This window comes from Cyprinodon variegatus, unplaced genomic scaffold, assembly GCF_000732505.1.
Source record: "Cyprinodon variegatus isolate N-32 unplaced genomic scaffold, C_variegatus-1.0 Scaffold1, whole genome shotgun sequence".
Taxonomy (NCBI): domain Eukaryota; kingdom Metazoa; phylum Chordata; class Actinopteri; order Cyprinodontiformes; family Cyprinodontidae; genus Cyprinodon; species Cyprinodon variegatus.
In genome coordinates this window covers 1,417,273-1,429,721 of record NW_015150454.1, presented here as the reverse complement: position 1 = coordinate 1,429,721, position 12,449 = coordinate 1,417,273, and the positions used below count along the sequence as shown (strand labels likewise).

Below are 12,449 nucleotides of genomic sequence, written 5' to 3'. Positions count from 1 at the left end.
CTTTCTTTGTCTTTGTTCTTGTGTCAAGGATTTTTTTTTCTGTCCCTGTCTTGTAGATTATTAGCAGCCCTCCCCTGAGTATCTGTATAATTGGTGAAGTCCTAATATTAACAGTGCTCATCTGTGTTGTTATAAAAATGTTCCCTTGGTGTAGGCAGATGAACTAGTTAAAGTAGATTTAAAAGAGCAGGAGCTTTAGAGGTGTAAGAGCAAAATCGAATCAGATCATATGGATGTTGTCCATGTGGTATTTGTTCCTTTGGTCTCATAAAGAAATACATCATAAAGGTATTTCTTATTTGATTATGTTTCTGCTGAAATGTGCCAGTGAGTTAGGGGGTTCTGTTGTCAGTCAAAGAGGAATTGCTTTGTACCATCTGGGCCGGAAATTTAGCACTTCATTGACACCTTAGGGTTCTCTAGTCTGGTATGATTCAGTTACAACAGTGTTGATTACTTGTGGTAAAAACTCTATGTTTTTACGTGCTGTAGTAAACACTGAGAGCAGCTCTTTAAAAACTAAAGTAAGTCTGACACTTAAAGTTTACACCATCCCATCTCCTGCTGAGCATGTCAGGAGTATTTTTTCACGCAGCAGTGGGGTACGGTAAAGTTGTTTGCTTTGGTGGGAAGTCGGACATGCACAGCCTGCTACCTGCAGCTCATATTACAGCTTGCTGTGATGACTGGTTCGTACTCTATCACTCATGTAAAACAACCCACCACATGGCACTAAGACATACACTTTGGTTACTTCTTTTTTTTTTTTTTTTACTTTTTAGCCTAAAAGTATTCCTACACATGCCACTTCATGAATGAGCAACGAATCACAGTAAATAATATCACCTTCAAAAATATTTAAAAAGAAAAGAAAGAACAGAACATATTTTTTTTTCTGCAAAAATATCCTGTGATTGCGGCTGTTCCGCATCTCCCCCCACAGTTTGACATCACAGAGGTTTATTTATAGCTAGCAGATGGATTCTCCCATAGCAGTATGCTTCAATGCTTCTCCCCCCCCCCAGCTTAGCCTACCGTGGATGACTCAAATGAACTGGAAGGAATAGGTTGTTTACATTATATGCTCTGATCTGCAAAGACATCAGTTTGTGACTTCATCTATTATTCATGTTATCCAACATGCACATGTTACAAAATGTCCCAAAGAGATCTAGACCTGGATTTCACAAACTACATATGATTTATATGTCTTAGTGGCGTGTACATGTAATGGTAGAATAAGATTGTCGGTGTCTTTTGCATAGAAAATGTCTATCATACCGTATAATGCACCCGTTCATCCCAGCACACCAGTACATAAAGGGCACATACCGCATGGCACAGGGTAAACGCATTCTCAGGGTATAGTTACAACCAAACTGATTTGTCCTGATTTACAGTAAACAAAATTAATGACCACCTTAATGTGATCTCTGATGTTAAAACCAATGCTTACCTAGTAGAACACCAAATTCCAATATAACGTTTGACAAAATAAGAAAAGGATTATTTCCAAGATGATTGAGCAAATATTCCAAGGAATGATGAGACAAAAGTGTTAAGTTTTGGAACGTGTTTGTTCATGTTATACATAGCAAGACCTAAAACTAACACTGCATTTTTAGGAGAATAATAGAGCATCCCAGACACAGTAAAACACTGGGCTGTGTTGTTTCATTGTGGATACTATTTTTGTCTTGTTTCCTATTGTTGAATCAGAAATACTGACCTTAATTGAGGCAAGTGATGCCTGGAAGACTTTAGAAGCTGTTCTAAATTGTCCTTGTTTTCTAAAAAACAAGGACAATGTTGAATTGTGTTTTGCCTTGTAATCTGTTGAGATATTTTCTCTTTCAGATGATTCCATGTTCACAGAGGTCTGGTAGTATTGATAGTATAGTTATATAAAAAGATGGCTTTTCCGATCTGGGAAAGCCTTGTGATTTTCTAACTCACTTTCAAAATATATTTTAAAAATAGATCGTGTTGGTTTTGATAGAGAATTTTATGAAGAAAATCATAATTTAAAAGATGTGTGTATTCACTTTCTAGCGTTTTTTTTTTAAATGGTCTTACACATTTAACATAGGAGGAAATATGTAATATATGTAAAAATTCAAATTCTCGGCCCTGTATCTACTTGACAAAGAATCTAAAAATACATAATTAGATTTTTGAACCTATTCACATGCTCTCTTCAGGAGCAGTCATTAAGAATTTATTAAAATGTTTTTTGAGATATAAAGAAGTTTTTAATGCCTTGAATTTTAATGATTACTTTAAAACTTTTTTGATTTTTTAAGGCCATGCAGGAAACCCTTCACAAGTAACTAAATTATCCACTGAGGCACAGTAAGGCCCTATGGCAAGAGCAGATAATGATCTGATGACTAAGTAGGGCTTTTTTAGGCCCAGTTTATTAGCATTGTTATGGGGTTGAAATGAAATTAGAAAAATGGCAGCTGTGTCCATGCCATGTCATTATCAAATGTAATCCAATTTGAAACAGCAAGCTCCTTGATATGGACAGAACTCCCTCATGGGCTCATGTGTAACTGCTTTATTCTTAAGCTTTGCAAAATTAGTAAATTTCCTGCATGTTCACAATAAGGGAGCACAGATAAAAAAAAAACTTACAGATTGGACAACTAGATGGCCCTCTCCTTGTTGGATCAATTTCTACAATGCTCTGGAGATTTTAGAGTAATAATGTATTTTCAAAATTCAATCTAAGCAAAGTTTTTTTTTTGGTGTAAGTCAGTATTTTTCTTTAGATTTAACACAAGTGATGAATAAAAAGCTGTAGTCATTTCAATCTCTACACTTTGCTGCAGGAAAAATTTCCCTTTGATGGCTAATTGTCTGGTGTTACTCTTGTAAAAAATGTTTAAGAGCGACATGTGCATCCTAAGAGTATAACTCTCTGCATATATTGTCTATTTTTAGTGGATCAATGGGCTGCCTTTAGAGGGTAAAAAGTATTTTCAGTTTGAGGGATTTTCTTCATAGGTCCCCCTTTAGTCCTAGCCTTAGTTTTTAAGAATGTTGCATATTGTATGTACAAACCTCTAGGTATTTTTTTATCTGTCCCTAATTGGGGGGATTCAGTGCTTCAGTGGCTTCAGATCACAAGAAAATCTACTCATTATTTTTTATGGCCAGGAGCAGAGAGAAACTGAATGCCCACTAGTGTCAAGTCAGGAGTGAGTGAATGGCTGGAGAGAACAGCTGCATGCAGTGACTCTGCCAAGCTTAGCATGTCAACAAAGTGCAATGCAACTCTGCTCACTCATTCGGAGGCAAGACAGAACGTTTAAATGCCTGCCTGACATTAGGGACCGTTAATATGAAGAACCATCTGTGCAGCTCAACTAAAGCGAGATACATTCTGTCATTATTTAAAACCATACATGCATTTGGAAAAACATTGGCTAATGTATATAGCAGATGGGGGTCAATAGGTCATAATAATTATCCTTGCAGCATTTTTAAAACATTTTGATCACACTTTCATTTTATTTACTTCATTTTGTTCTTTCTTTCAGGAGGCTCAGAAGGTGAATAATCCTGCCAATAATCCGACAGCAGATAAGACGACTAAAGGTCCTGATGAGAAGGAGGAAGCACCAGCTAGCGAGGTGGGATGGATGACTTCGGTCAAAGACTGGGCCGGCGTCATGATCTCCGCTCAGACGCTCACTGGGAGGGTTCTGGTAGGTTTCTCTTCTTCAGCCTCCAAATCAACCATGCAGGTCCACTAGCGTTTTTAGACACATTGTTTAGGATATTTTCCATGTAAAGTGGATCTTATGTTTATTGATCAAAATAAAACTCTCGTCAATAGTGGCATTTAGTTAGCCACTGTATGTTATTGAACATGGAATAGCCCACTGAGGCTGGACAATGCTCCATCCTTGGTTGATCTGAGCTGTTTTGCAGTGTTGCATGCTGCTGCTCAAATATTTCTTTTAATTCTTATGGGTCACCCTGCAAGTGTGTATTAATGCATGTGTGAATAAAAGTGTTCTTTGTTGATATCCTGGTTATTTGGCTGAACTCCAGTTTAGTTTGTAACCTGGCCTTGGATGTTGATTTTTGGAGAAGCTCTCCCTTCCTACCTGTCTATTTAGTTTATTTTATGATTTGCATCTGTCCGCAATATGGCTGTGCGAAACTCGTATTCATTTTAGGTGGTGAGAATTTGTAGTTTATAAAAAAGTTTATAACAGTTAGATTCCAACAAATATTATAGCAATGCTATATTAGTTTATAAAATTTGCATTTTATGCAAGTGTAGTCAACTTTATCTATAGGGACATCTGGTCTTAAGTTTTTTATGTGCCAGCTTTCTTTCAGTCACAGTTCCTCTGATTTTCTCAGACATCAACTGTGCATTTGTAGACTGGATGAAACAGTTTTGGGAGTTAGAAAGAGAGAGAGATATATCCAAACTCAAATACTAACTTTGTCATTGTTAATGTTTGCTAAAGGGTGACAGCTTCATCACACCTGATGAAGATAGTTCAGAGTTGAGGAGGGCATCGTCCTTTTGTGCTGAGGAGGATAAAAAAACCCTGAGGGGAACTGTCAATTTGCTAAATGAGATTCTCTTTCATTATTTTCCCACTCATACAACTCTCCTGGCATGGACGTAGCTGTCTTTTCTCTTTCATCTTCCTCTTTGACTGAGTGTTCCCAATCTGCCCTGTATGTTCATTTCCCTCAGCTGCAAGTGTGAGGAAGTGAACTGCAGCAAAGAAAACGGACGAATGGAGAAATCTCAACAAAAACTGATGAGCAAATTGAAAAGTAAACTAGTGTATTTGTTCCAGTCAAGGAGAAATGAGAAACTAGCTCCTTTAAATGGGGTTTCTATGCCTAGAGATATCCCTATGTATCACCTACTGTGATTTGCGCTACTTCTGATGGAACTGATAATTCAACCCAGCAGGCTATGTTTACTCACGTGCTCACTCTAATGATATGCAGCACAATACCGCAAGCACAAGTTGATCCATGAAGGTGAGTGACTGGCTCATCATGTGGGAGGAATGTGTTCAACTGTGGGTTCTTGTTTGAAAGTGTTTTTCCATATATGCAGTAAGAACATGAAAACTTCTGTATATATGGACATGTGTGGATGTGTGCCAGTGTGGGTGGTTAGGTGATTTTTGTTTTGTTTTGTCAGGCTATTCCTTTGCTCTTCCATCAGTGCTTCACTGCAGATCAGAATTTGCAAGGAGTATCCATGTATGCAGAACCTGGCTGGTAACCATAGGAACTGCTGTATAGTGGTGCTCTGTAATCTGACATTAGCCTGTCTGCCTGGGTAGAGTAACTTAGGCCAAAAGAAAAAAAGAGAATAGTGTCTCTCTTCTAAACTGACCTGCACAGGTGGTTTCAGAATAAAACAACCCATAAACAAAATAGAAAACTGGTTCTTTCTATTAGTAAGAGCGCCCCATTCCTTAACATTTGTTTACCTTGATGACTTTGCTGTTAGTGAAAGATGAAGTATCCCCTCGAGCTGTCTTAATAACCTGACAGATATACATCCACTGGGGTGTGGGGAGTAATGTAGTTCTCTCTCTCCTGCTCTCCTAGGGTTGCAAACACAAATTGTGTTTAGATTTCCTTTCCTGTCACAACACTATGCCTTGCAGTCAACATGTATCTTTTAGAGAGTGAAGATTAATTGATTATTGAAATAACCATCAACTAATTTAGTAATCGATTAATCGTTAACTGGAGTACAGAGACTTTAAAACTTGCCTTTAGCTGACAGAGAACCCATGTTGAGCAGCAATTATAACACAATTATCAAAAAAATATCTAAACACTTTGCATTTAAGATAAAAAAAAAAAAATTCTGTCATTATGCTCTATCCAGAACTCCTTAAGTGGAAGAATTGTAGTTTCACCTGGTTTAATTTAGTTTAAAAAATCTTCTTTAAGGAAGCTTTGCTATCCGATTATTAATCGAAAAAATTATCTACAGATTAATCGATTTTTAAAGTAATCATTAGTTGAAGCCCGAGTAAACAGATTATCCTGTTCCTTAATCTTTCTCTTTCTCATAATTCAGGAGACGTAATGCCAGATACATTTCAATCATTATTTAACATTAATTTGAATAAAAACAATTGGATCCACAGTTTATTTTATTATTTTTCAAATAAAGTTACAAAACAAACTCTTCTGGCCCATTTCATACAGTAAATTTAACCACAAATGTTGGATCTTGCAGTACAAATTGCATTACAACACACTCTCTGCATGATGCTGCCTTTGGCATACTCTACATTATTTTTTTGTTTAATTTTTTTATTTTAAATTCTCAAAGTTTTTTTTTTGTGCCTAGATAATTCCTACACACCCTAACCACTAGCCTTTCATCTGAGTTTTACAATTTGACATGCTTAATAATAAGTCATAAACTCGGTGTTTCAAACAAGACAAAACTTTCAGACATACAGTAACAAGAAACTGGTTATGTCATGAAAAAAATAGATCGAGACTAAACTGCTTTTATGGGCTATCTGTGAAGATTCTCAGTCATCCAGGTCAAGCTTGAAAAGTCAAACTGAACTTTTCAAGCTTGACCTGGATGACTGAGAATCTTTAACACTGCTGCCTTTGCATTGTTCCGTCTATCAATCTTCCATTTCCTTCTCCCCTCTCTCATAAGCAGGACTTCAAGAAACCCCAAAACAAGCGTCTGATGATAAAAATTATCTTAACTCACCAAACTGCCTCTGCTTCTGCACCCCTTTGTGTGTGCTCCTCGGAGCTCCCTCCTGGCAATATTTCAAAATTTAATCTAATGTACGTATATGTACGTATATGTTAAGTTTCATTTTATTACCTTTAGAATATCATATAACCCATTCAGCTTCAAACATAACAAATAGATTGAAAGCTTATTTTTTGCAAGTGCATTGTTCATGGGCACATCGTCATATGGCAGGAGGAAGCTGGAATAATTATACATCAATCATGGCCAAACAAAAACATAATCTTAACAATAATGACAGTTCAAGTAAAAGCTCTCCATCTGAAACGTGAATTGTTATAAAGTTGTAAAGTAAAATATCATATTTGGTCCAATCACTATTTATTAACTAGCAAAGACTTGTCCCTCTCTGCATGCTTTGGGAAGATGGTGGATAATGACACATCACATCCCAGTAGCTTTATGGAAAAATCTCATTGAGCAACATCTGAGGACAGAACCGAATTCTTTGACAGGAGGAAAAGTGAGGTGGTTGAACTGGTACGACTGTCCTAGTATCTGCAAGTTGATTTTCCTGTTTGGATCTGCTTTAGTAACTATGCATGAAATCCTATAATGTCCAAGAAAAATAGCAAGGATTGTAATCCCTGAATGCAGATAGTCTCCATATCTCTCTGGACAGCGGATTTACACTGCATGGTGGGTCCTGAAATAGGTCAGTCCTGCCATCTTTCTTAATGGGATCTTGGGTGGCAACCAAGGACCATCTGTTCACACGGCCCGCTCTCTAATCCCTGTGGTCATCCCCCTGCCTATTCCCATCCACCCTAACACTTCTTGGCCTTCTGCGTTTTGACCCCATCATCTGGAAATACTATGAATGCAACACATCTGTCTGTCTTTACAGAAAAAAGTGAAAGCACATGCATTCTAATCATTGTTACATAAACGAATAAAATCCCGCTCAAACAGTCATGTTCAGCAGTAAAACCCCTGGCAGGGCTCATGGTTTTCTTTGCCACTTTTTCTTTCCTGTGTGCTTTTGACAGCAATATTTTTTTCCCTCTATTATCTGCTTTTGGATGGAAACTTACTCAGTGTGTACATATCTGTGTTCTTTGGCAGTAAGGTGAGATTTTGCAGCACTAATAGTGTGTTTTTTTATTAGCTTATTTCCGTGTTTCCCACAACATCCTGTGGGGGTGAAAATAAGTGTTCTGTCACACTCCCCATGACTGCCTTCCTCCCTGCCCAGAGAACAGCTGCCATTCACACTTTTCAGGCCGGCATTGTTTATGTCAGTGTAATGTGTGTGTTCACCTTTGTGGGGACAATTTCACACCGTCTTCTCTTTGGGCTTTTAACCAGCTGCCCATATAAACTGCAAAAAATACAAAGCTGTTGTTATTATCTATCATCAAAGGTGCAAAGTCATGGTATATGCCTATATTAGAAAAAAGACCAAAAACTATTATATTGTCTGTAAATAAGGTATTCACCAAGCATCTTTCCCATTAGTGATGATTTTTCTGATTGATTGTGATAATGCACCACATTGTTGGTTAAGGTTTTTTTTTAAGCATGTCTCTTTAAAAAACAGAAATATTAATTTGTTTTATTCCTCTTGATTGTTGAGCAGTGAGTCATATATCAAAGCTGTGGATGCACCTCCATCGTAGCAGTGACTTTTATGTTATTCTAAGTCCTTTTAGACAACACCATTTGAATACCATGTTTTCTTATGGCTAAAGCAGGTTTCTCAACTGTTTTTTTTTTTACCCCAAGTGAAGTAAAGGGACAGTTTGCCTTGCTTCTTTTTATTTATAAAAATACTTAATATTTTAATTTCACCATTTACTGTAAAAAACCTTTAGTTGAATATTTTTCTTGTCTGTGACTGTCACCTTTACCAAAATAATTTTCTGTTGCAATATTTTTACTTTTAGTTTTTTTTTTTTTTGAGTATAACAATGAAAAAAAAAATCAATTTAAACAGAAGAATTGCATTTAAGTGTATTGTTGATAAGACCTAATTTGGATCCAATATTAAGTAGTCTTTTAAATTCCATTTTTTTAATAGAATTTTTTTTTTATCTTTGTGTCTAACTTGAGTAAGCAAGTGGCATAAACATTCGAAAAATCATACAAGGAGACTACTCCTATGGTACTTCAATTGGTCACCTCTCTAAGTAATGCAAGTTGTCTGTTAAATTACAGTTTTTAAATAAAATAATAAATCCAATTCCCCCTGTTTGTTCATCAGAAACTATTGTCTTTAAGAACCTTTAGCACATCTTGTACCTTTTTCTTGTTGTTGACTTTTTGCTACCCAGTATATCTCTTGCTTATTTGCCAAAATGCATCGGTTCAGTCGATGGAAATCCACTCAGTATTGATGTAAATCTTCTTTTAGGGTAATGAATTGCTGTTACGCCTGCCACACTTCAGAAGACATGCCCAGCAGCATAGAAAGTGAGCTGTGAGGGGTAGAAGGAAAAAGATGGGTGTGGTGCCAGCCTGGCAAGGACTATAGGGATAACAAACTCACTTAAAGATGCTAGCGCACTGCTTGTTTTCAAATATGAAACAAAAGTACATTGACAATAGAAATCCATGTTGGAATTTTTAATTTAGCTTTTGGCTTGGTTACAGTTTGGATTGGTTGAACGCCCATTCAGCCTTATGCTGAATTTACTTTTCTTATTTACAGTAAAATAAACCTTTCTATGACAGCCAGTACAAAAGGGATGGGCCTCATCCATTTTTGAATACTATTAAATCTTCCTTAGATTATTCCTATAAATGGTAAACAAAATGACAACAGCTGATATTTAACCTTTCTTTTTAAAATATGATTAAATGGTTGGTTAATAATAAGGTTTGCTGATTATAAAGCAAGTAAAGCATCAAGTTAACAGCAATTAATCAAAGTAGCGAGTTAACAGTGCTGAAAATGATTGGAACAGCAAGGTATTTGAACAGAACAGCTAAAATTAAAATCAAACTGGGGTCAATTAATTGAAGCAGTAATCTTATATTGATATAACTGTTGAAGCAGAACTTTAACAGTGAACACAGCTAATAAAAATGACACAGATTAAGTACTAAATGAACAGTGAAGAATCAGTCTAAGTATAACTTTGCGGTAAATAACTAAAAAAAAGCAAACGGTTATAAAATCCTAGTCCTTTATTCGTCAGTAATTTATTAATTTCTAATACTTATACTGTAAACCAGTTTGAAAATCAAGATGACATTTACAGGCAGTTACCATAGCTGTTAACAGCTATACAATGTTAAAGTTATCAGTTAAAACAGTTCTTGGAATAAGATAATGTTGATAAAAATATTTAAGTTATTATAATAATCTTACAGTATTAAAAATGGTCAATTAGCTCATTGCTCAAGCTAAAGAATACAAGGCAGCTTAATTAGTAAGCAAATAGTTATAAAGTAAGAAAGAAGATGATGAAAGAATGCCTATGAGTAAACGTCTATTATTAAAGCAATCATTAGCTATGGACTATGGGTTTTTATTTTGCAGGTTAAAAATGTAAACTCTATATGAATGAATTACGGGAATATAAATAATGTTAATCTATTTTTAAAAATATTTGGTTTGGTTTAATTTGGCTTATCGATACAGGAAGGTTTTTAAAGATGTGAGTTTAAGTAAAATGTATAATTTTTTTCACAACAACAAAAATTTAAATTTACAAAAAGTTATGATTTATTTCACTCTGAGCAAAAGGAGTGGATTGGGGAAAAAATATAGATTTTCCTAAACATGAATCTTCATAAGCAAGAATTTTGATAAATTAAAAAGAATCAATATATCGCCCAGCCCTAAAACCAACATACTTACGGTCTGGAGAAACTTTTGTATATCCAGACTGAATCTTCACAAGACCTCAATGAATATTATAATTTTATTATAATATTATGTGTGATTGCCTGCTGCTGTTGGCTGGTCTGTAAACAAAAAGCCTCAGACAAGATAGAAAATGTGGACCAGATTTCATGTCATAAAGTTGAACTCTATATAAACACATGGAATAAACTCAGTGACGGGGTCTCTACCTTAGACCTTATGAGTAGCTGCCAGCTATATGATTATACTTGTAAATCCCTCAATTGTCGCACAATGGGGAAATTCACTCTCTGCATTTAACCCATCCTCTATTAATGCAGGGTTAAGGGTTTTGCTCAGGAACCCAGAGTGGAGGCTGCGGGGATCGAACCAGGTACTTGTAACCTTCTTAGAGCACAAGCACATTGCTGGAACCACTAGGCCAAGACTCCTCACAGCGGAATTAATAATAACAGGTTATATGATTATTTATTCAAACTAATTGTCAGATTTATCAACAGTTTTTTGTAAAAAAAAAAAAAAAAAAGATTTAATGAAGCACATGTTCATGCTGAAGAACATATCGACTAAATTAGACCTAGAGGTGCCACTGGCTCTTACGATGTAAGGAAAAACACTCCTGCCAAACAAAAAAAACTAAGATTTTCAAACTTTTGTGCACCTCGTTATAGAGAAAATTATTTAAAATAACGGCTGTCTTCAAATAACAAAATGTTTTCATTAGGTCAGATTACCCATCAGCTGAAAATCAACAGTATGTTCATTATTCTTATTTGAAGCTAGCCTCATTAATCTTTCACTGATATCTGTAGACTTTCATCACGTAAAAGCTGCACTATTTTTATTTTTCCTTTGAGGTAATTTTAGAAACTGTGCGATTTGAGATTCGAGATTAAAAAAACATGTCAACATCATATGACCTCTGCTTCATTACAGGTCACTGTCTTAACTAAAATTGCATCACAATATGTAAAGTTCCAATAATTATACTCATTGTACTAATCTTTAAGTTTCCAGATTTGTTGTGTATTTTCACATGGGTTAAGTTTTTGTGTTTGGCCCTTAGGATTTCTGGGCAGCCGCCACATAAGTAACATTTGCTGCACTGAAAGGTCGAAGATTTTTCTTGGAGCATTGACAGGAAAAGCAAGGTGTCAAAGTAGGAACAAACAGGGAGTCCTGGTATCGTGTTTTCCACTTTCATCTGCTAGTAATTCACACACAGTGTTAGATATCCAAGCATACATATACAGTGTACTATCACAGCACACCTCATTATCAGAAAACCTTCTGTCAAGCTTGGGTTTCTTAACTGCAAAGTAAATCACAGAAGACAGACTTAATACCGTGTAGTGCAAGTCTCCCTATGTTACATTTTATCCCTCAGCTTTTTAGTGCTTTTAAATTGCGGAGCACTGGGGAGAGGTTTACATCTCTGAAATGGCTGGTCTCAATTTGTCCTCATGAATGATTTTCCCCTCATCCCTCCTTTACGCCTGTCATAACTCTGAGGCGTTCTGTGGGATGACTCATTGTTGCTTTTTCCTCCATTCCCCTATCTATTAACCCATCCATTTGCCACCTGTGCCTCGGTTGCTAGAAAGCCAATGGCCTACGACCATCTTCTATCACTGCAGACACCCCTGCCCTTTGCCAATCCCCCTACCTTCTAACTGTTTCCCAGAGTTAAAGGTTGAAAGAGTTGACATAGAAGTAATGTTTCTTTTTGATGACTGCTGAGCCTTGTCAGTATTGGATCAAATTGTCCTGTGACTTGTTAAACAATATCACTCAGACTCTGTAGCGACAGTCTGTATTCATGTCTTTCTTTCAGCCTGGGTATTT

The 12,449-nt window shown here is 36.1% G+C and overlaps 1 protein-coding gene across 12 annotated transcripts in view; it reads left to right on the top strand.

Annotated features, from left to right (window-relative positions):
- LOC107092828 (calcium-activated potassium channel subunit alpha-1) overlaps positions 1-12,449 on the top strand; it is a 180,775-nt gene that overhangs the window by 44,766 nt on the left and 123,560 nt on the right. For all 12 annotated transcript variants that reach the window (XM_015388435.1, XM_015388190.1, XM_015387774.1 and 9 more), the window contains exon 2: positions 3,546-3,713. In XM_015388435.1, coding sequence (XP_015243921.1) covers positions 3,546-3,713 — 168 coding nt within the window. The remainder of the gene's footprint in view (positions 1-3,545; positions 3,714-12,449) is intronic.